Raw genomic sequence first — 24,450 nt, forward strand, 5'->3', positions numbered from 1 at the left:
CCAACCTTTCCGAGAGGTGCCTCCGCGGGTTTTGCGAGGCGGACGGGTCTGCGGTGACCTTGGCGCGAGGGCCGAACACGGGGACGCAGGTAGGACGCGGGCCTCGCAGGCCCCGCCGCCGCCACCCGGTTTTCGGTCTTTCAGTTTAACTTCACTTGGCCCGAGTGTTGGTTGTGCACCTGGCTAGGACAGTGGGTTGTAAATTTGGAGGGGCGGAAGCGGAGAGTCATTGATCCCTGGGATAATTGGAGGAAAGGTCTGCTCCTTAAACGTTCACACATTTTTTTTTCGTTTTGCATAAATTAATCGGGCTCCGGAGCCCCTGACGCTTATCCTGAGACTCCAGGTGAAGAACCGCGGTGGTGGAGTCAACAGCGCGACCCCGCGCGGTCTCCTGTGGCGGCCCTTAGGCTTTTACACTGTCCCCGCTTCGAGCTCTGCTTTTAGTACTTGGAAACAGGCAGTTCAGACTTTGAGTTCCTGTGGATTGGCTTCCTGCCCTGCTCTATTTTTATGTATGTTTCCTGGACCCAGGGAGACGTAGGGACTTATGATCCTTGACCTCACTTTCCTTTCCTGCTACCTTTAGAAATCCTCGAAAGACTGATCTCTGAGCGCAGTATCCCTTTTCCTCCTCTCGTTGTCAGTGACAGTGAGGCAGACCAGGGGGGAGAGTGTGCATTTTCTGCAGAATGCTTCTGGCTCCTCTAGCGGATTGGGGCATATTTACATTTCACTCTTTACTACAGAGTCACCTGTATTTCAGGTATGTTTCAGGTTACTGGGCAAGTGCGCAGCTGTCCCATCTCTAAATCTAGTTCAGTTCTGTGCCCATGGAAGACAATTAGAGATACCTGACTGCTGAAAATGTTCCCAGTTACTTGGAACTCTTTTTGTTATTCCCTGAGGTTTTCAGAACGTAGTGTTAAATAAATAAAGCACTAGCATTGTGGAGTGATAGCTGATCCAACATGACTTCCATTCATGGCCTTCAGAACCCCAGTGTCTCTGGTCAGCCAGTCTAATCATATTTGTTATGCATCCACCGTGTTTGCTGAGAACCGCAGGTGATGGAAACATTTGTGGGCTGGACCTCTCCTTTCCCCTTTGTAGGCTAGTGGTTTCAGCGGAAATTTGTCCTTAACTTTGTACTCAGTGCTGTCGGAAACAACCTGATGAATGGCCGTGGATGTGAAGTTCTTTAGCAACATTAAATTTTGGCCAGACACCAATACATAACAGGAACTGTGTAACTTATCAGACACCTCCTCCTGGACGTTTATCCTAAGGAAATAATTCAAAAGAACAAAGCCGTGTGTGTGCAAAGAGCACTACTCTTAAGAACTAGAAACTGGCTATAACCCAAATGTCCATCAGTTAAGGAATGCTTATGTAAACCATGAAAGTTCAAAGAAACTATTTCGCATTCATTAAAAACGATAAACAAGTAGTAGTTCTGTGGTTAAGGGCTTCGGTGTGGACAGTCACTTATCGGTTCTGTGTCTTTGGCACGTCTTGAATTTGGAAAGCCTAAACCTGTTTTTTCTTCTATAAAATATGGATAATGGTAATAGAGTTTTTGTATAGAATAAATGGAAACAGAAAAGTTTAAAAAGCTTTATCACAATGATTGACACTTAGTAAGCACACAATAAATGTTCGTTATAATTATATAAATGGAAAGAAAGAAAATGTAGCCACATTTAACCCACGGCGTGGACTTGGGGAAGGTTGAGAGAGAGCAATGATATATTAGATGTTAAAAGTAACAGAGGATTGTTCTCCAGAACTGAGATTTCTGATATGCAAGAGGCAAAGCCCCTTTGATTTTGTCATCCAGACTGACAAAGGAGAAAATTGAAAGAAGAAAGTAAGAACTGTCCTGGAGAAAAACATATCTTTTTTTTTTTTTTTTGGAAAACATTCTTTCAAGAGATACTTTGCTAGGAGACCATCCTGACATAAGGCTAAAACAGTCCAGTCACTCTTGCGAGAGAGATTAGTTCTGCAGGTTAGAGCGGGCTGGGAATTCTTTTTATGCTAGTTCCTGATAGGTTCCCTTAGTATTCAACAAGTATTTATTCAAACAAGTTTGGCTCATGTGTGACAACTGGCAGTGTAGCAACTGTGGCCCCAGAATGCTTAGCAAAACCATTCTGGATGTAACCAGTGGGTGACCAAATGAGTGTGTGTTTTACTTAAAGATGAGCAAATCAAGGCCAACCTCATGGAATGTATAGCTCCCAAGAAGAAAGATAGCCTGTGCAAATCACAGCACAAAGAGAGAAAGGAACCCCAAGGAATCCAAGTTCATCAAAGCATAGTTCAAGGTAGAGCTGTGTAGCCACTGAATGCAATAGCAGCAACAGCCAAACTTTAGTGGGTAGTGCAGATAACAAGAGAATGCAGAAGGAATCTGAAAGACACACAGTCCCCCAGAGGATCCTCACGAGGTGTAAGTGATGTGGATTGAAGACAGAAAACACTAGAGTGTGTGTGTGTGCGCGTGCACGAGCGCACGCACACGCGCGCACACACACACACACACACACACACACACACACACACACACAAGGACAGGGAAACTAACGCTGAATCCTGCTCTCTGGCTGCTGGCGGCCAAAAGGCATTACAGATTCCCAAGTGAGACCTTGTTGTGTGTTGTATGTATGTGTGCCCAAATTGCTGTTTGGTAAAGCTGCACAGAATTTACTCATAATGCAATTTTCATTCAAACTAGTCATTACCTAAAGCACAGTGTATTGGTCTGCTGGGGCTGCCATAACTAAATGCCACAGATTGGGTGACTGAAACAACAGAAGTGTATTTCCTCGCAGTTCTGGTGTCTGCAGGTCCAAGATCAAAGTGTCAGCAGCGTTGGTTTCTCCTGAGGCCTCTCTTCTTCCCTTGCAGATGGCCTTTTCTTTTTACTTTCACATCCCTAGTGTCTCTTTCTCTTCACATAAGGGCACCAGTCACATTGGATTAGGGCCCATCCTAATGGCCTCTTTTTAACATAATCACCTCTTTAAAGATTAAGTGTTGAGATACTGAGGGTTGGGACTTCAAGGTATGAATTGAGGGGCAGGTGACGATTCAGCTCCTAACACCCAGTTTAAACCTCTTTTAAGTGTTGCAGACCACATATATCCTGACCTGAGAGCACCCAACTGACCATTTGCCATTTTGCTATCAAGGTATAGAGTCTGTCTCCCCTTGGCTGGCAGATCTACAACTAAATATTGCGTAATTGGTGTTTCAATTGCTGCATCATCAACTAGTCTGAACATTGTGGCCCACTGATGAAACTTTTCAGACACATTGATAATAGTATAAAAGGTACAGATAGATAAGGATTGAAAGAGCCATGAAAATGTACTTATCGTATTTAGATGAAGGAGTAATTCTTTTGTTTAACAATAAAAATATTACAAATTTAAAAAAAAGTTAGAGCAGAGGACGAAGATGAGTGTCTGAAAACAGGTAGTCCCTCTCTAACAGGTGTAGTAAATACAGAGCTGGTGGGGGGAGCTGGGGGCCCATACAGGATTCATGCCTTACGCTCAAAGCTGAAGCATGGGAGTCCCGCTGAACTGTAGCCCTTCTTGAATTCCCACTTTCTAGCGTCAACGATTATATTGTATTACATGTTGAAAGACACTAAGAGTAGTGTTTCCAGGAGATAATGGTTTGTTTTTTTTTTCTCTCATCCTATTCCAGTTCCTGCCCAAAAGGCCATAGGAAGATAGTGGCAGCTTTACAGACTATAAATTCCAACCTTGGTAACCAAAAGTCAGTCGTCCTCTTAGAAATCCATGAAAATAATGCAAGATCTTTTAATACATGTGGAGCAACATGGCAGGACAGATATTCAAAGGACAGATATTCCTTAACAGGTGTCAGTTTTAGCCAGGGTTCAGATTTCACAAATTTCCCTCAAGACCAGAGTTTAGATTCTGGGAGGAGGAATCAAGAATAGTTAATTCTAACTAGCAAAGCCTGTTCTTACTTTTACCGTTATATTTTTCAGCATTCGGAGTGGCCTTGTATGACAGGACCCAGCCTGATCACTCTAACACAATGGCACTGGCCTTCTTTTAGCATCTTGCCCTAGGTTGAAGGCTTACAAAATATAGTTATACATATACATCTACCTGTCTTTTAAGCTGCCTAAAATGGAATGCCTTCTGTTTCCCTTCTGCTTAAACAAATAGCCCACACTCATTAAAACTAGTTGTAATTCTACTTGTTCTTAAAACAACAAAAAAAGTAACCCAGCCTAAAATGATTTAAAGACGTTCCCACCATACTGTTGGCAGTTAAGCTTGCATTGCTTTGTAAAACTCCTTTATTGTCATCTTGAATAGTTATCTAAAGCTTATGTAGTTAATAAAGTTTTCTCAATTTGGTTGGTCTCCCATATTTGGTCTATTCAAGGTAAAGAGTAGTTCCACAATCCTCCCCGTTCTCTCTTACGTCATCAGTTCACCCTCTTCGCTGGATCATTCCTATCAGCACACTGGAATACTGTGATTTTTTTCATTTTTTGTTAAAACATGCTCGTGACCTCACTTTCCCTTCCAGCTGCCTCTAGAACTCCTCAAAAGACCGATCTGTAGGCACGGTATCCCTTTCCTTCCTCTCATTAAGTCTATTCCAGTCAGATTCACTCCCACTTCACCTCAACTGCTGAACTCAGCGGTCAGCTAGCAGTCATCTCTTTCGTGGTCTTTCAACACAGTAGATTGTGCCATTTTCCTTAAATGCCTAGCAGCCACAATCCTACATTCTTGCAGTTTCCTTCCCATCTCTGTCTGTTCCTCCTCATATCCTCAGCCTGTAAATTTTGGAGTGCCTCCGAGTCAAGCCCTTGGGCCCCTCTGTTCTGTCTATATTCACTGATTTGGGGACCTCCAGTCTCATGGCTTTAAATAAAATCTTAATGCTGAGGTGTCCCAAATTGACATTTCTACCTTGGGTGTCTTCTTGAATTCTAAGTCCGTATATCCGATTGCCTACCTGCATCTCCATTTGAATATCTAATCGACATTTTAAAACTTACATCCAAAACCAGGCATTCGAACCTACTCCTCCTGTGGTCTGCCCCATCTTCCAGTGCTTGACCAAAGCCGTGGAGTCGTGACTGCAGCTCTTTTCTTTCATGCTCTCCGTCTCTTCCATCTCTCAGCCAGCTTATTCAAGTTGCCTACATCCTGGTTTCCGGGCTTCAGCCTTTGTCCTGTCTGCTTTTTTTAAAGTCTGTCAGCCACTAGTCCTTTTTAAAATATGTTAGATCATGCCATGCTTCTGCTAACCCTCAAAATTCACTCAAAGTAAAAGCCAGCATCCTTGCAATAGCCTTTAAGGCCCTAAACGACCTGGGCCCCCCTTACCTTTCTATTCTTACTTCTACCAGCCTTCCCCACCTCGTTCCACCCCAGTGGCTCTGGCCTCCTTGCTGCCCATCAACATGCCAGGTCCAGCCCACCTGTTTTTCCTCTTGCGTGCAATACTCTTCTAGGTAAGACTTCACACGGCATGCTTGTTCATGTCATCTCTTAGGCCTTTCCTATGTGAAATTGTGTGTGCATGTGCATATGCTCATACACACACACACAGACAAATACATTTACACACACATTCTCACTCTTTAATCTCCTTTGTGATTTTTGAAAAATAACCTCAAGTTGTACATTCTTATTTAATTTTCCCTCTACTCTGTAAGGGCAGTGATTCTTGTCTGTTTGCTTTACCCCTGTGTGCTCTGATGCACACCAAGATTCCAGGCATGGCTAAAGAAAGGGGAGTTGAAGAATACTGAGGAAATTACTGGAGACTCAAGAGAATTTGGTGTCATGGAAGCCAAGGGAATAGAATGTACCCCAAAAGAGAGTGTCAGCACTACTGAGAAGTAAATGAGATAAGGGTGAAGTGTCCCCAAGCTTCACTCAGAGGTCCTCAGTGAGCTCTGAGAACAGATTCAGCGCAGTGGCAGGTGTCACACCTGGAGGCACTTGATGTCAGCTTGCACCACTGTTGGCTGATACTAACTTTGCTTACTTGGTTAAGGTGGTGACTTCTAGATTTTTCCATTGTACGAGCATATTTTCTTCCTTGTAATTAATAATCTTTGGGATTCTTTTTGAAAATGTTTGACTGTTTCATTCTTCGACAGTGTTTCGCACAGGAGGTTTAGAATCCCCTGATGATTCTTATTTGATTTTGTTATTTTAGCAATTACAAAAATGATGATTTTTAAAATTTTATCATTCTTTCTCCATTTATTACTTGGGATTCTTCATGTTAACTCTGAAAACCACTGAAGAGTAATAATCGTCACATGAATACATTTTGCTTTGCTCCCCAAGAGATGAGTTTCTGAAAAATTGTGTATAACTGAACTATATTCCCTTAGGAAAATGTGAGAGGTATATTTCCATAGTAAAAAAGAAATCCCTGTAGCCCTATAAAAACTGTTTAAGATAGGATAACTTGTAATGTATTTAACAGGTAAAAACCCTTTAATAAAATGTAAATGACCGTAAGCAATCAATAATATGCAATACCGAAAATACCCTATCGTACATTGTTATGACCTGGTGATGAAGATATGTCTTTTCTTGTTGAGAGATTATTTAGCAGTTTTTCGTAACCAAAAATGAATTTCAAATATGATTTTGACATGTTAGACATGTAGTGGTGACATCACAGGTGTTTAACATTTCACACTCAATGCTGTGGTCAGGTTACTCACCCTTTGGGCCTCTATGTTCTTCTTTATAAATTGAGGGGGACAGATTATGAGAGCCTTTCAAATTTTAATGTTGAATGATTAAAACTTTTATTATATAGTTGAGCTTCAACCCTTCCCCCTCCCTCCACACACGCATTGCACACATGCACACACACACACTTTGGCTAAAGAGGGTACAGCTGACCCTGGAACAAGCCTGGGCTTGGGACAATGTGTCGAAAATCTGCATATAACTACTAGTTGGCCCTCTGCAGGCTTCGGGTCAAAAATACTGTATTGTCCTAGTTACTTTGTTTGCATTCATTGGAATAAAAGTAGTAAGATAGAATCCAGAGAGAGCAGAAGAAAGGAAACAAAATGTGAACAAAAACTGTTACGTATAAGAATAGATTAAGGTGGGTCTCAGTTTCTTTTTCAGGAGGATATGCTATAGGAGTCTCTTCTTTTTTCCACTCAAAATTTTTTAATAAAGACCTCCCTTGACAAACAAAATCAGAGATATCTTTATAAACCCGCAAGGGAGAGGAGTTTAATAACCCACCAGTTCAACGTCCCTTCCTCTGCAATAACTCACTACTCCCAGCTGCATCTGACAGGAACTACTCCTTTCAACATAGTAATGGAAGAAGGATCAATTTCTACCCTTAGGTATCTGAGGAGAATTTATTCTGCATTATTTCAAATTTCAGCTGCCTCTTAAGCTTCTATGCCTGGCGGAGGGGATGGGGCGGGGCGGCAGGGGGGGTGGTACCAGAAAACTAGCTCTCTGCTTACTCCTCATTTCTTATTAAACTAATGGCTCAATTAAAGTATTTTGTACCAGAACTTTTTTTCCGGTCCCTGGGAATAATGAAGGACTGGGAGAGGGGAAGGGACTGACTGACTCTGCTGGGCGACAGTGCACTTTAGGAGAGAAGTTAAGGAACAAAAGGTCATTGTGCCTTTTTGTTTTAATTTAAAATTTCTTATTTACCATACAGGGTTTTTTACAAAACCTGATCCATTACTCACCAAGAGCGAATGGCAAAAGAAGCTGACTCCAGAGCAATTCTATGTCACCAGAGAAAAAGGAACTGAACCAGTAAGCTAAGTGGATATACAATTTTCTGATTAGATGCAAGGGACAGGGGAGGGTTGGAACAGATCTCGTTACAGCACCTAACTCATCATCATCTACTCTGCAAATCTGGTCTGTTCCGTTGTTCTCCTCAAGTCATCATCCATCCAGTTTAGAAGCCAGAACATGTTGGTTTCTGGACATGGTGCTCTCCGCCCTCCATTGCCCCGCCTGTCTCTTCTGCCTCCTAAGTAACCCACTCTTCTCTCCACATCTCTTGCTGCCACACTGGTCCAGGTTCCTCCCACCTCTCACTTGTCAACTGCAGGAGCTTCCAGTCGTTCTCCTCACAACCATTCTTGCTCCTCATCTAGTCAGTCCCCACACAGCCACCAGAAGCTTTTCAAAACACAAATCTGACCACATCACTCCCCTGCTCAGAATCCTTTAGTGACTCCCCACTGCTTTCGAGGTAAAGAGAAAAGTTTTTAGGTAGTTAATAAGGCCCTAAAGGCTCTGCCTCTACCTCCCACCCCTATCCTCAAATCTACCATTTTTCCTCTTGATCTCTACACTTTGGCCCCACTGTCCTTTCAGCTCTCAACCCCCTCCCTCCAGGCTCCCTTCTCCCTTACGGCCCTCGTACCCTATGTTCTCTCCCACCACCGTCCCCCCAGTTCATTCAAACCTGTATTTCAGCTCTCAGCCCAAACCTCATTTCCTCAGGGAAGCCTTTACTCAGCCCCAAGCTGGGTGTACTGGTCCTTTTCCTTAATAGCATTTGCCATCGTTGGTATATGCCTAGCACATAACATGGTGCTTGGCACTCAAAACATAAATGGCTTTGAAAACATTATTTACACTGCATTCAGCAATCTCAGCTTTCATTCATTTCCTGAGAGAACAGTCCTCATTGGTTCCTGGTTATAATACCATTTTTACAGTGCTGCATTTCCTAACAAGTTGTCTGTCTCAGACCCAAATATGGCCACTAGAATATAGCTATTGAACTTGGTTATTAGATGCTTTCATTTGTGAAGCAGACACAAAGTGGACCACAGCACAATGGTTTTGCAAAGTTGTAGAGTATATCTTTACCTTAGCAGTCCCTGAAAAGTTTAGCTGGCTGTCCGTGTGCATGTGGCCATACCATCATGGTCTCACCCTTGACTTCTCTGATACTAAAGTCATTAGGCCAGCAGGTCCTGGTAGATTTTCGTGAAAGACTGGTATTTTTGGAAACTTGCTGGGGTGGGATTTTAATACAGCCTTCACTGGGAAAGAAACTGCATTCACCATTATTGCAGATGGCACAAGGGAGCCATACGTGATGCTTTCTACAGTTGTGTGTATTCCTAAAATATTCTAAGCCACCCTTGTTCTCAGGGACAGAGCCAGGAAGGGTTTGGTATATTACACAGAGCCTGGAGATGAGCTGCCAGATGTTTAGGACAGTAAATCTGTGAGATTCTCAAACAGATGGTGCAATATACTCTGTATGTTTGGCCATTTTACAAAATGAGCCTCATCCATTATTTTAACTAATGTTATACATCTTTTTCACTCAATCCGTTTCCTTATTTAACATTTTAGAATATTGCAGAACTATAAGCCTTTGTTAGCTTCATGAGGCTAAGGAAAGAAAAATAAAACGTCTTAACTTTCTACTTGGTGACTCAAAATTCAGTTACACGTTTTTTTATTGGGCAGCAGTAATATGCCAATACCCTGCTAGGTATGACAAAGGAGTTTATAGCCTGGTTGAGCACTCACTAAAAGTCAAACATCAATAGAAGGTAGGCTTTATGCAGCTCCTCCCGTCTGCCCTACGGATTCACTCTCCACATGCTTCGCTCTGCTCTGAGCTCTGAGCGGAGCAACGAACCCCCTTCCCCTCTGGCTACTGATTGAGCTTGGCCAGTGGGAGATGCGAGCGAGATCGGATGCCAAGAGAGAGAAGTCGGGATCCAGGGTCCTCTCTGGAGCTGTGTTCCCCTAGTGCAGGTCACAGCCGCTGCAGACAGCCCTCACCTACAGCTGCAGTGTCACAGGTTCTGGTAACTGCCCCTTCCTTTGTCCCGAAGACCTAGTAGGGGTAGTGTATTCTTACAGTCACTGGCCCAGGGTGCTTCACCTTCCCTTGCTGGTTTCCATTGACCCTGTCCCCACCTTTGTAAATAGATCTATATGAAATTATTTACAAAATATCCCTTTTTAAGGCTCTTCTATTTCCAATAGGTATGTTGTGTGACAAGATCAAAGAAAGGGGAACTCCCATTGGCCCAGATAGACTGTCCTAGTCAGCTCGGGCTGCTCTAGCAGAATGCTGACTACTGAGTGGCTTAAACCAGGGGTCCCCAACCCCTGGACCGGTACCGTGGCCTGTTAGGAACTGTGCCTCACTGCAGGAGCTGAGCGGTGAACGAGTGAGTGAAGCTTCATCTGTATCTGCAGCCGCTCCCCAGCGTGAGCATCACCACCTCAGCTCCACCTCAGATCATCAGGCATTAGATTCTCATAGGAGCACGGGTCCCTGGTGCCCAAAAGGTTGGGGACTGCTGGCTTAAACAACATTTATTTCTCACTGTTCTGGAGGCTAGAAAATCCAAGATCCAGGTGCCAGCAACTTGATGACTGGGAGAGCTTTCTTCCTGGCTTGCCACCTTTCTTCTTGAATGCCACTTTCTTGCTTGTCCTCACATGATGGAGGGAAAGCAACTTTCTTATAAGGGCACCAATCCCATTCCTGAGGGTTCCACCCTCATGACTGAGTCACCTTCCAAAGGCCCCACCTCCAGATACTATCACATTGGGGATTGGGCTTCAACAAACATCCGGGCCCTAGCACAGACCTTGCAAACCCAAGGGGTTTCTTGAATTTCATTCTGTGTCTGACTCTGTTCCCTCCCCGATACAGTCAGTCATTTTAGTTTTCTCTTTTAAATAATGATTGAATCTGTCCTCTTCTTTTTATTTACACTGCTGCTGCCACCTCTACATCCAGGCCTGCATTAATGTCCGTTTGATTGTTCTTTGCCTCCAGGGTCTTCTTGCCCCTGCTCCAAGCCATTCTTCAAGTGGATGTTGTGTGCACACCCAGTTTAAGTTTCCAGTGGCTTCCCATTTTCAGAAATGTTTAAACTCTTTAGCGTGGTCTCAGCTAAGCCCCTTCTGATCTAGGCCTCTCTGCCTTTCTAGCATCACCTCTGTTCTCCACCTTGTCCTGTTCTGTCACATGGGCTGTGCCCAAGCTGCTCTGCTTGTCTAAAAGACTCTTCCAGTTCTTCATCAGATTAACTCTTACTCATCCTTCATAATTCAGCACAGTGTTTCGGCATTTTCCTATCAGAAATATCATTTCAGCTGTGTAATTTTAAAAAATAATAAAAGGTTTTTTAAAAAATCACCCTGGTCTCACACATCACCTGGCACAGAAAGCCTTCCCGGAAACCCCCCTAGTTGTAAAGGGACTGGTGCTACCCACACTCCCTGCTCATCTCCCCGCGGAGCTGTTATCACTGGCAGCTCAAATGCCTCTTCCTAACTGGGTAGCACATTCTTTGAGTGCAGGAACCGTGGGTTGACCTTTTTTCCCATCCAGCCCAGCACTGGGTACATGCTAGGTTTTCCGGTGGACACTAGAATGAACAACTGAGATGGAAGCTGAGTTTGGCCCTCAATAAGTGCTAGGCTGTGTGTATAATTAGGGAAGGGGAGACATCAGGATCCCAGGCAGGGAGGCAGTGCATAGATGTCATCTCATCAAACGTTTCAGCTAAGGATTCCTTTTCATTTTAAATTTTTTTCAGCTGTAGTACCAGGTCTCTGTCACTTCCTCTGTCCTCTGCAATGACAAAATTATATTTTGAATCTTATCAGACTTTCTGGATCCTGTGAGTAGGCTTTTCTAGACCAGCTTCAGGACTGGGAGCCCTTGGACGTGTGCATCTCATCAGCCCAGGAGGGAGGGGTATGAAACTGCCTCCTCAGTACAGATGCTCGAACCAGTGTTGGGAGCAGGCATCCTGGAGACGGGCCATAAAAAGACCGGCTCACTACTGTTCAGATTTCTGCAGCTAAGTTTAGGGTCTTTAAAGAGGAAAAACATCCAAGTGTGTCCAGATGGTTGGCTCAGTAGGTTAATTTGAAATTGTCCATTATTTAGCTCACTGAAAGTGTGCCGTTAACACCACACAGGGAATTTGAATGTTTGGCCTCTGAGTTTGTTGAGTTGGGGTATCTAGAGCGGCCAGAAGAGTCCAGTGCCTGTCCCGAGGCAGCTCTGTGAGCCAGTGATCCAGTCCATGCTCCTGCTTCTCTTCTGTCCCACAAAAAGGGACAGTGCTTCCTGGTCAGCTCACGCAAAGGTTTCTGTTTCCTTAATTTTCTTTGCCAGAGGAGATAATAAAAGAAATTAGACAAAAATGGTCTTCTTTTTTTTAAACAGTGAAATCCACTTTGCAAAATAAAATAACATTTTTAAAAAACATTGCCTCGGTTCACCCATTGCTACAGGTCTCCTTGTGTTCCTCTGGGAAACCTTTGAAAACCTGCAAACTCCCGAAGCCACAATTAACATAGTAATCTCATCTAAGTCTTCACTTGGGCACTGGGAGAACCTAGCTCATTGTTTAACATTTATTAAGTACAGTGTCCTAAACACTGTGTGAAACACATTAAAGGCACAACCCCAATCTCACCAACCTAGCTTTTTAGGTATTTATATTCTATCTTTAATTCAAGATTTCAGAGTGTTTTCGATAGTAGACTACATTCCCATTGTATTGACTTGAAATGGAGACTGAAATCTTACACAGTCCAAGCACTGTTCTCGCCCCTTTTCATGGATCTTGCTGTTCCTGGATGAAAGGTGCTACGTAAATTCAAGGCATTATTAACGTCATGATCTGAATATTTGGCACAATAAAGGCCGGGGTGTAAACAAAGTCTCAATCTGCTTCATTGGATGCATAATAATTTTTTCTCTGGTGATATTTGCACTTTGTCAAATTAGCATAAAAAGTCCTTTATTTGGGGACTTCGTTGTGGACTTAACTGCACTATATTATCTCCTGCTGCTGTTCTGAGAAACCTGAACATGGTCTATCTAATTGACTTTCAGCCATTCAGTGGGGTCTACCTGAATAACACGGAATCGGGAATGTATCACTGTGTGTGCTGTGACAGCCCACTCTTCAGGTGAGTCAAAGGATCAAGAGATCCTGAAGGAGAACACACCTCCAGATTCCTTCAGCTCTGTCTCCTGTGAGGCCTTGGATAAATACATACCCATGTTGTTTTATTTGTCCTTCTTGTTTGGCATGGCTACTATGAGAGCTATTTATATAGGATGCTTGCTTGTCTTATTATTTCTAGCATTTAGAGCAGTTAACATGAATTCTTAGCCTGTATGCTTTATTTCTGTATTCCTGAGAAATAGCAAAATAATCAGACTTGCTGAGCACCTTAAGAGAAAGCTATTAGAATTTTTTTCTTTGGAAAGTATTTAAAGAAATCTAAGCCATAATCATATTTGCTTGGCCATGTGATTAAAACTATATCTCTCCCAGGGAAAAATGGGTTTATAATTCAATTTAGGAAATGTAGAATTTTATGAGGACAGATTCCCCACAATGCTTGACAGTAGCAAATACCATGCCCTCTTCTCTGTAGCTAAAAGTAAATTTAATTGTCCCTTGATTTCAAAGCCTCTTTTAAGTCAATCAGGATCTGAAATCTCTCAACAAAGGCTTTTTTGTTTAGACATGCAGAAAACAGTCTAAAAAAAAGTAGATCCGAAGAAGAAGAAAGGAAAACATCTTTGAAGTCTTGTTTTTCAGAACTTCAAAGATATCTTTTTTGCTTTTGCATCAACACTAAATTGGTTTAGAATAAAATATAAATCAAGCCAGCTCTGTGAATCTTCCATTAGGCAGTGCTACGTTATGTCCTTTGGGCTTTGAGCAGACTGGGCTTTCCTGCTAATGTGGGCCAAATTTGGAAAGCCAGACCCCACCTGTAAGGATTGATTTTCCTTCGTGCTTACGGAAGGGCAGGCCTTTCCCCAGACTCATTCACTCTGTCTGTGGCCGGTGAGATATCTAAGGTGGCAGTCAGCCCAAGGTGGCCTGGGGACAACTAGGAGAGGAAGGTTAATTTTGACACAGTAAAATGTGGGACACGTATTTCTGAGACATTAATTATGCTATAACCTCTGGTTCTGTTAAAGAGGAGAAGTAGGACCTCGAGAGGGCCACCTGCTTTTAGCCAAAGAACCACATTGTAAGAGTGTAAAGGACTGCCTTGTTACAGACAGGTGATGGGCTTCTGCCGTTAGACTGTGAGAACAAAAGGTGAGAGGCCCCCCTTGTAAGAGCACTCCGCTACACTGTTACTTCACTGGTATTTTAGTTTATGCAGTAGTAAACTTGAGACCTTCCTCCTGCACAGTGCCACCCCCACTCTTGCCCCCACCCCCCACCTCCTGGGTCAGGCCTGGAACCACAGAACGTTGGATCCAGGGAGACCTAAGAGGCCAGAGTTGAAAGCTCTGCCCAGTAGACCTTTCTGCAGTGATGGAGATGCTCTGTGTCTGCTCCATCCAGTATGGTAGCCACTGATCCCATGTGGCTACTGTGCACGTGGCATGTGGCTAATGCAGCTGAAAATCTGAATTTTTTACTTTATGTAATTTTAATTAATTTAACTTAAAAGGCCACACGCGGCCAGTGGCTTTTGTGTTAGCACCATGCTCGCCTGGATTAAGGAAGTTGAGTGACCAGCCCCCAGTCACTAAGGCAGTGCAGCAGCGAAGACTGGCAGGACAGCCAGATGATTCGCCAGAGGCCTGTGTACCTAGTGGCCAGTTTACTGAACTGCCAACTCACCAACTCTTCATTTCTTTTTTAGTCATTTAGTTTTATTGAAAAGTTTTCATTTTCTTAAGGACTTCCGAGTTTGTTTCTGTTCTATTTTCCTGCTGCTATTACAGCCAAGATTGAGAAATAAGAATAAATTCATAAGAATCATTTAGGTCCCAGAATGTGCTCTTCTTAAAGATGCCTCGGCTTGCTCACCTATAAAATGAGCAGGACAGTAGAACCGAATGCACAAGGCTGTTGGGAGGATCAGCTGAGCTGTGACTGACACGTAAAAGCCTCAAAGCAATGCCTGGCACATGCCAAGCACTCAGTACTAGCAATGATGTATCCTTAGAGATAGATCCCTTTTAGGGCTAGATACATGACTATATATTGAGAATATATTCCAATTAATGAGAATCAATCAAAGAAGACTATATTCCCGAGTGTGCTTCCCATTCCAGAGGATAATCTTAGGAATATATCCTTGTTTTGCCTTTCATCTTTCCCCTCCCCATGTCCCCAGTCTCTAGCCTTAATAATAGGGAACAGGGCTGGAGAAAAATAAACGTTCTTCCAAATGCTCGTATAGAGTCAAAAAGAAGTGAAAAGTCAGTCGACCAAAACTAAATAGTAAAGAGTCAAGTGGATGTGGGGCTACGGCCTCTGGGCGGCGGGGCTTGCTGCTGCCTGTGGACTCGCCGTCTCACAGAACTAACGTGGTGCACGTTCTGGGAGAGCTGCCAGTCAGAAACCTTTCACCTTGGGTTCCAAGGTCAAGAACACTCGTGGGATGTTATCATTCCCCAGAGTACTCCAGACTGTTGCTTCGCTTCATTAACCTTGGAATTCCATGACTTTGCCTCCTCCCCTGCTTCCTCTCTGCCCCTTGAATGCCACTTCTGGAAATGTTTGTTAAAATCACATATTTGATGGCCATAATCTTAGAAGGAAGCAGAGAGTCTAATACTAGTTCCTTTTTTGCATTACATCCCAATGTCCTACATGTTATAAGTAGGTAACAGCCTTTTTTGGGCTCCCATCCCCTCATTTTGGGCTTTCATTCCCTTCAAAAGAACAGAAAGTCTTCTAAGATACTGTGGTTTTAGTTATTGCCAGATGCCTCTGCTGTTGGTTTGGGGACCTGCGGAATTTCCAGAAATGAAGAAAAACAAAGCAAATAAACATAACAAAACTAAACAAAAGAAACACCTCTAAGAGTACATGAAAAGAGATGATCCAGAATGGTTTTAGTTTTTCAAGAGATTGGGCCTTATAGTCCGCTAATCATTTCAATACATATATCGGGATTTCCAATTGGCCTTAATATTTAGGTTGCCAGTCTTAAATTTTGTATGGCCTCTCATGTTACTTGGCAAAATCTTCAGATTCTGTTAATTGCATCAATAAAGGTTTATTTTTTCCCATAAAATATTTTAAATTACTTTTTATTAGTCTTAGATTCATTCATTAATAATGTATTATATTCATAATTCTCCATCAAAGTTCCTTTAATTATCACTAGTTTGTAATGTTGAGAGTGGAAAGGCTATGGTTAGAAGATACTTAAGATGTTTTCCCCTGGGCCAGCGTGGGCAAAGACAAATGTTCGTGAACCTATGGAAAAGCCCTGCAGAGAACCCAACCTGGATGTGTAGACTCTTCTCATTGGACCCATGGCTGCTGAAATTTCATGGATATCTGTTATTATTAATATTAAAAAATAATAGCTATGATTTTTGTACCATGTGTCTGACACTACACTGAAGACACTGTATGTAGAAAGTATCTCCATTAACCCTCTGAGCAGCCCTGTAAGATAATGATGCTGAGGCTTTAGGAGATTAAATAGCTTGCCAGGTCACATAGATGTGACAAGTGGAGCCTGGATTCACACCCGTGTCTTTCAGAAGTCAAAAAGCCCTTTCTCCTCAAAGTCATACCTGTGGTTCTCAAAGCCCGGTCTGAGGACCTCGAGAGGTCCTGGGACCCTTTTAGGGGATCGATCGGGCCTTCTGTTTTCTAACTGCATATTTGCAAGGCCACATCCTCTTCCTACACTTCAGTCCGGACAGCACTGCCGCATTGAATGCAGAAGCACACATGACGATTCAATTGCCTTTATTTAAGTTAGACATTAAAGAGATTTGCAAAATTGTAAAGTAATGCAAGGCTTCTCACTAAATGTTTGTTTCATTTTGGGAAGTAAAACTATCTGTCATAAAATGTTTATATTATTATGTAATCAGTTATTTTAAAAATAATGTACATGTTTTAAATTCACAAATATTTAACAAATTGTAATTTGTTAAATATTTATGTATATAACTCATGTAAACAAAAGTCGTCAGCGATCCTCAGTAATTTCTTAGTATTAGAAGTTCTGAGACCAGAATGTTTGAGAATCACTGCATCACACTAGACACTTCTACCCGGGTTTATGCTCTACGCTGACTTCCTGTCTCTGATCATAGTCTAGGGATTTGATTATTCACCAGATTTTTTTCCCTTTGCTCAGTTTTTTTGTAGGGCATATAATTCATTTCTTCTCATTTTTCCTTAGAGCTATCTCACTACAATTTAAAAATTTTAAATCTATCTTCCTAGTGCCATTTAAGGGAGCTTATCTTTCAGAGCACTCAGGGCGGGTCTTTGGTGAGCGGATTTGCTAGTTGCCCTCCTTCTCTACTGGTTCCTCTGGCCGTCCCCAGCATCAGCAGCACTAATCCCTGTGGGCCTTCTCCAGGTCAGGCTCCACTGCAGTGATTGACTCAGGGTGACTAGGCTTATTTATTAATAATAATAACCATAGTGAGCACTCATGAGCATTTACCGTGTACTCCACAGAGAGTAGCTCTTTACATTCTCAGCACATCTCCATAGGGTAGATATTATCTCATTTTACAGATGAGAAAACTGAGGCTTAGTGAGGTGAAGCAGCTTGCCCAGTTTCACACAGCTAAGTGGCAGAGGCAGCTTTTGGATCTCCGCAGGCAGTCAGGCTTCTGTGTTTAGATAACGTGAAATTCCCCTCAATAAAAATGGCTGTTCATCTGATCTCACACTTCCTTGATATGCCAAGCTCATGATGCCCTCCTTCAACCACTATTATTTCATTGTGATTTCCCCATTTTACCACATCTGGAATACATGGGGTTCAATCTGTGTGACACAGTTCACAAAGCTAGCGTTTTTAGGTCCTTGTCAGACATCGAGAGGGAAGCCTTTAGCATCAAAAGAACGAGGAATCCTTTCACTGCGATGGGACATCTTTCATAGTGAAGGTGCAGTGGGCAGAATGCCTTTGGGACTGGTTGTCACGTAGCTGTCCTTGGGATCTGGCAGAGGAGAGAGGGAGGAAGAATGTACATTCACAACAGTCGTAGCAGCCGTAGTGTTGGACATGTCTTTCCAGTTCTGAGAAAAAGTACTGCTCCGGCACGGGGTGGCCTTCGTTTTCCGAGGCCCATGGTGCGTCTGGCTCTGATGAAAGCAACACCAGCATCCTGAGACGCGTGGACACCTCGCTGGGAAAGGTTCGCACAGAGGTCGTCTGCAAGAAGGTGAGTTTCTTTGTTTTGTCTGTTTTGTTTTCCCTGATGCTGCCCCAAGTGCCACAAAGAGCTCTCTTGTCCTTGGCATATGTGGTTGTCACTGAAGCACATTGGATTTCTACTCACGCCACTTCCGGTCCCTCCCTCCCATCATCCTGGGCACTGCAGATAAGAGGAAGAGCCTTTCTTTGCCACTCTGAGTAGCCTTTCCTGGTTCCAGCCTTCCACAGTTGGGAGCAGAGTGGGGATCTGAAAGAAAGAGTTAGCCCTTCACATTCTTTTGAACGTGGACAGGGAGGAGGAAGGTCCAGCATGGTTGGCACCTCTCTACCTTCTTCCCCACTGTGCGGCATGTCACCAGCTGTCAGAGTGGCACTGCACGTGACATCAGCGCATACTCCTTCTGTGAGCTTAGTAGGAGAGAGTGGCTTAAATCCAGACAACGGATTAGTTTTGATATCCTCGTGCTCAAATTTTCTGGTTTTATAAAATATCAGAGGCAAGCAAATCAACAGCAGTTTTAGGTAAAAAAAATAATAATAAATCAATTACAACATCATTGAATGCTTATCCAGAAATTACATTAAGGTATGTAAAACTTAATGTTTTACATACCTTATAGCAAGTAATCATCACAACGGCTCTGTTAAATAGATATATTTATCCCCATTCTATAGGTGAGTAAATCAAGGCCTAAGTTCAGTAACTTGCTCACATCCTCACTGATGAAGCAGAGAGCTGTTCACTGCTGCTGTGCTCTGCATTCTTACACTTCTTAGTCAAATCCTGATACCCTAGACTTTTCCCCACACAGATATCAGACACTGGGGTGGGGCGACCATGTGGGGCTCATCTGTCCAGTTTTACATAAAGAGCTTTGTGTCCATGGAGATGTGACCGGGGCCTCTCTCCTTTGCAGTGTGCAGCTCACCTCGGCCATGTGTTTCCTGACGGACCCGGGCCTGCTGGTCAGAGGTTTTGCATCAACAGCGTGGCATTGAAGTTCAAGCCGGGGAGACGCTGACTTTCTCCCGAGTCCTCGTCCCTTGCCACTCCCTCATTTGTACCCTCAGTTTTCATAACTCATGTAAATGGCTTACTTTATTTACTACCAAACTAGGCTAAGTTTGCTGCTGATACTCCAAGTCACAACTTTGATTTGTTTACCTGAAATTAACTCAACTCTGACTCCAGCTTTGACTGTGGAATTTCACAGAATGACAGAGGGACAGTCATTTCCATCAGATTGACTTCTGTAGGCTCCATCTGGGACCTGAGGACGTCGCTCTGTGGGGACATTAAGAGGCTGATGGACCATAAGCCAAAAAAATTCCTGCCAACTACCCTAAACTTTCCATTGCAGTTAAGTCCTCCATGGACACGTAGGTGAAAAAAGGAAGGAAAATAACGGGATTAGTCAGCAGCCCCGTCTTGAAAGAAGCACCACGGAGAAGAACGTAGAGGGGCACACATGGTGATGGATGAGGTGCAGAATTCTTTTTCAAAATTTTAGAAGAACTTGAACATTCTAGTTCCAACCTTCCTACCTGCACATAAGTTCCAATGGGAGTTTCTTAGATTTCAGTGAGAATGAATAAAAGTGGCTACAGAGTTAGACTTTAAAATATTCAAATAAAATATTTACTAAAATTTATGTTTATGCTTTTTGTCTAAGTCTATGAATTTTCTCTTTTACAAAAATGACTCCTCCATCAAGTGCCAGAAAAAAATCATTAGATCATGTGGCAGTTGGCATTCGATTATATTAACACTAAGGACAACTCACGTTTATTACAAATTGAGAGTCTTCAGTAATTTGCTACGGAAAGTGTTTAAATCATTTGAGACTTTACGGGCAGAAAGGAAACTTAATTATTCCATTTTTCTCTTTACTAACTTATAATACATTATTTAATTCTTGTGTTAGTGGTTGCCTTGCTCTGGTCATATGAAAAGTATTACTTTTTTCTACTTGTCCAAGAATACTAACTTCAGAACACTTTAACTGCATTAACACCCTGCCATATTTGTGTTGTTATTGTCATGTATTTCATTTAAAACCCCACAAATCGTGAGTGTACATGTCAATATTCATTTCCATTTTCCTACATATTTGCCCTTTCTCTTGCTCTTTGTTTCTTCCTAAAATTCCATGTTTCCCTGTGGGATTATTTTTCTTCTGCCTGAAGAAATCCTTTTACTTTTCATTTTACTTCATGATTCCTAGTGATGAATCTTCTCAGTTTTGTTGGTGAGAAAATGTATTTATTCTCCTTTCATTTTTTAAAGTTTATTAAGGAAATATTGACATACCAAAAAATTGTACATATTTAATCTGTAAATTTTGATGAGCTTGGTCCCCTTTTATTTCTGGGGAATTATTTTCCCTGAACATAGAATTCTAACTCGGAGGAACTTTATTTTGGTATTTTAAAGTTTTGTTTCATTGTTTGTTTGTTTTTTTTTATGGTGACATTTGTTAATGAAATCCAATAAGTTTCAGCTGTACACTTTAACAGTAAGGCATATATATATATATTTATACTGCGTGTTCACCTCCCATAGTTAGGTTTCTTTCTGTCTCCACATATTTGACCTCCTTTACCCCGACTACCTCCCCCCACTCTTGTTCCATTGTCTTATGGCTTCCATTGTTTCTGCTGAGAAATTAGCTGTCATGCTTTGGTTGCTCCTTTGCAGGTAGTGCGTTCCCCTCCCACCCAAGTGTCTATGAATTTCTTTTTATATGTTCTCAGAAGTTTGTGATGTACCCTGATGTAGTTGTCTTTGTCTTTATTGTGCTTATGATCCATAGAGTTCTTTGAATCTTAGGTTGATACTTTCATCAGCTTGGGAAAATTATGTTATTAATCACTATTGCTTTTTCTCTATTCTTTCTCCTTCTAGGACTTGAATTACACCAATTTTAGACTATTTATTGCATTTCATGTATCTCGAAGGCTCTTTTCTATATTATCCTAGTCTTTTAAATTTCTGTACTTCAGTTTGGATATTTTCTGTCAACTTTCTCTTAATTTACCATCCTCATCCTTTTGCTTGTTCAGTCTGCTTTTAAACACTTCTTAATTTTAAGTGTTGTACTTTTTTAGTCCTAAAATAACTCTTTGATCTTTTATAGATTCCAATTACCTGTTGAAGTTCTTCACAGATCTGTTTTCCCCCATGTTTTTAATCTTTTTTTCTTGAGTATATTAAGCATAGTTTTAAAAACCCTCGTTTGCTAACTTTACTATCTGGAGCACCTATGGGTATATTTTATCTTTTGATTTTTAGTCATGTTCTTTTCTTTTGGAATGTCTAGTGGTTTTTTAATTGCATTTCAGATATTATGTGTTTTAAAACTATTGCACTCCCAGTTGACGTTACCTTCCTTTTCCCTATGCCGGTCAGAGAGAGTGTTGTCCACTTGTTCTGATTCAGTCGGAGACTGTGCTAAATTGTATATCTAGAAGCTGGGTTGTACACCTGATAAAGCTCATTCTACCTCTGTATTAGCCCTAACCTTTCAGCCTGAAGGTCAGCTGAGAGCTGTGTATTCTCTGAGACCCTTCCTCCTAAAACAGTTTGAACCCTTAATCTCTGTTAAGAAAAACTGATGCAAAACAATGCTCTGCATTTCAGGGGCTTTCCACTTCGGGTTTTAGCATCCTTACCCACACAGATCCCATAGTCACCAGATGTGCTAAGAAGAAAACTAGCCATTTACATAGAGGCTCCATGTGTGTTAAATGCTCATTCATTTCTGTGTCCCCTAGCAGATGCCCTTTGTGACTATAAAGCCCAAATTCTCAGGCTCCTCGCAGAGTTCAGAACTGGCAAATGAGACCAGGATAAAAGTAGCTCTCTGGGGTCCTTCCCTCCCTAAAGTTGTGGTAGGCAGAATAATAGATCTCCAAAGATGTCTATATCCTGGTCCCCAGACCTGTAAAAACATTACCTTTTAGGGCAAAAGGGTCTTTGCTGGTGTGAATAAGTTAAGAACCTTGATACTGGGAGATAGGTTATCCTGGATTATCTGGGTGGGTCCATTCTAATCTCTAGTCCTTAGAAGTAGAGAACTCCCCCTGGCTGGGGTCAGGGAGAGAGATGACGATGGAAGAATGGTCAAAAGATGCTACATTGCTGGCTTCGAGGATGGAGGAAGAGAGCCACAAACCAAGCAGTGTGAGCAGCCTCTGGGAGCCAGGAAGGCAAGGAAATGGATTCTTCCCTAGAGCCTCCAGTGCAACCCTGCTGACATCTATTTTATCCCAGTGAGACCATTCAGATTTCTGCATAACTGTGAGATAATATCTGTTTTTTAAGCTACCACATTTGTGGTTGTTACCGCAGCAATAGAAAACTAATACAGGACTCTTAGCCCCCTTAGTTCTCATTACCACAGGAGATTTCTGCTGCCTACGGAGAGATAATTTCCATATTTTGCTTATCTGTCCCAATCGTTCTGGATGGGAGTGCTGGTATGCTGCCAACTGTTTATTGCTCCTGGATGTTAGCTCACAATGTTTAGTCCCCAAGCCTTTTAACTTTGCCCTCACAAGCATCTGTGTAAGGGAGATAAAGAATATGCTTATTGCCATTTTATATTTGAAGTGGAAGTTCAGGAAGGTGAAATGAATTACTCAAAATTAGATAACGGGTAAAAAGCCAAGTCAGGACTATAACGCAAGTCTCTAGACCCCATGTCCAGTCCTCTTCTTATTATCCTAGTTCCTATGACCCACAATCAGAATCAAGAACTCCTATTTTCAAATTATTTTCATATGGGAAAATGCATTTATTTTAAGTGAACAATTTATTGAATGTTATGATTTTATACAATCATGTAACCTCTACCACAATTTTTCTGATCCTCTCCTTCACATATTTCAGGAAGCTATCCCTTTTCTTAGATATGCTTAATACGTACATTAATCCTCTTGGCACAGACCTTGCACTTCACTTTGTTAATTTACAACAGTGCCAAAGGCATGCTGGGTAGCACTGAAGACTTCCGGGTTTGCCATGGTGACATTGGTGGGCATTCCCTTCATGTCTGTAGTATCACCGTCCTTGTGGACTCACATGTATGTGGCCAAAGGAATGGCTCCATGCTTTCCAAAAGGCCTAGAGAACATACAATACGTTCCTCTCCTCTTTCCCTTTGTACTCATCATTTTGGCAAATTAATAGAAGATGGCAGTTCTGGCCAAAGGCCTAACAGCATTTGACTCATCCTGTGGCGTTTGATGAATCAAGATATTTTGTGCTGCATGCTGACTATGAATTTAATTTATCTGCTGTGTTCTGGCTCCCAAACTTTAGTGGGTTGTTAACTATGTTCATTATATTGTAGCAATTGTGATCATGTTACAAAAATATATAAATCACATTAACAGCTGGTTATCACCGTATTATAAAAAATATAAATCATTATTAAGGACCACGGATTCCATTTGCTAGCTGTTATGCTATAAATTTTTAAAAATCCCTGATGCCAATTTTATTATGACTGTCAGTGGGGTTCTGCTCCTTTATTTTTTATCCCTTATAATTTGAGGAAATGTATTTATTTTAGAAAAAGAAGGAATTCCGGGAAGAATAATGGTATATTTATAGGGTGGCCATTTTTCCTTGATATTAAGTGTTGATTTTCATTTTTCTGCCTTTTGTTTCTTCTAGAGGGCAAACTCTGCTTGTCTATGCCTCCTCTCTTTTTTATGTTTCAACTCAAAGAAATTGTTGGAGACTATATAATTCTTGGGCCCTCGTAGCATCTCAAATGCAGTCCTCTAGACTAGGAGGTAGAAGAAAGGAAATTCAGAAAAAAACGGTTAATCAGAAAGGTTCCTTTGCGCCATTCAGAGCCCACCTCTGTAACACTTTTTCCCAAAGTTTGCCTGATTTCAGGAGTGTTCGCCACATACCTGTTAAGTTTTCACTCTGACCACATTTTCATTTAAGAAGAACGTTCCCCAAAATTGCTTCCCCAGCCTACCCAACATTCTGGAGGCTTCTGGCATGCAAACTAAGTACTAACTGTACCACTCTCAAGCTGAAGGGCCGAGTAATGCCAGTGGAGGAATGAGAGCGATTTCATAGAATGAAATGAAATCCGTTACTCTCCAAGTATGATTTCTTTGGCCTCAGAAGAGAATCTTCATAGTTTTTGATGGATTAACAACTTTATAGATTGACCATATTCAGGAAGTTCATGCCTACATC

The 24,450-nt window shown here is 42.0% G+C and overlaps 1 protein-coding gene across 1 annotated transcript in view; it reads left to right on the top strand.

Annotated features, from left to right (window-relative positions):
- Window positions 1-19,879, top strand: part of MSRB2 (methionine sulfoxide reductase B2) — a 51,740-nt gene extending 31,861 nt beyond the window's left edge. Inside the window, exons 2-6 of the mRNA XM_039877627.1 lie at window positions 7-89; window positions 7,735-7,835; window positions 12,934-13,010; window positions 18,087-18,234; window positions 19,145-19,879. Of these exons, the coding sequence (XP_039733561.1) occupies window positions 7-89; window positions 7,735-7,835; window positions 12,934-13,010; window positions 18,087-18,234; window positions 19,145-19,249 (514 nt within the window). The 3' untranslated portion in view covers window positions 19,250-19,879. The remainder of the gene's footprint in view (window positions 1-6; window positions 90-7,734; window positions 7,836-12,933; window positions 13,011-18,086; window positions 18,235-19,144) is intronic.
- The last annotated feature ends 4,571 nt before the right edge of the window (window positions 19,880-24,450 follow it).

The sequence above is a fragment of the Pteropus medius genome, unplaced genomic scaffold (genome assembly GCF_902729225.1).
Source record: "Pteropus medius unplaced genomic scaffold, Ma_sr-lr_union100, whole genome shotgun sequence".
NCBI lineage: Eukaryota > Metazoa > Chordata > Mammalia > Chiroptera > Pteropodidae > Pteropus > Pteropus medius.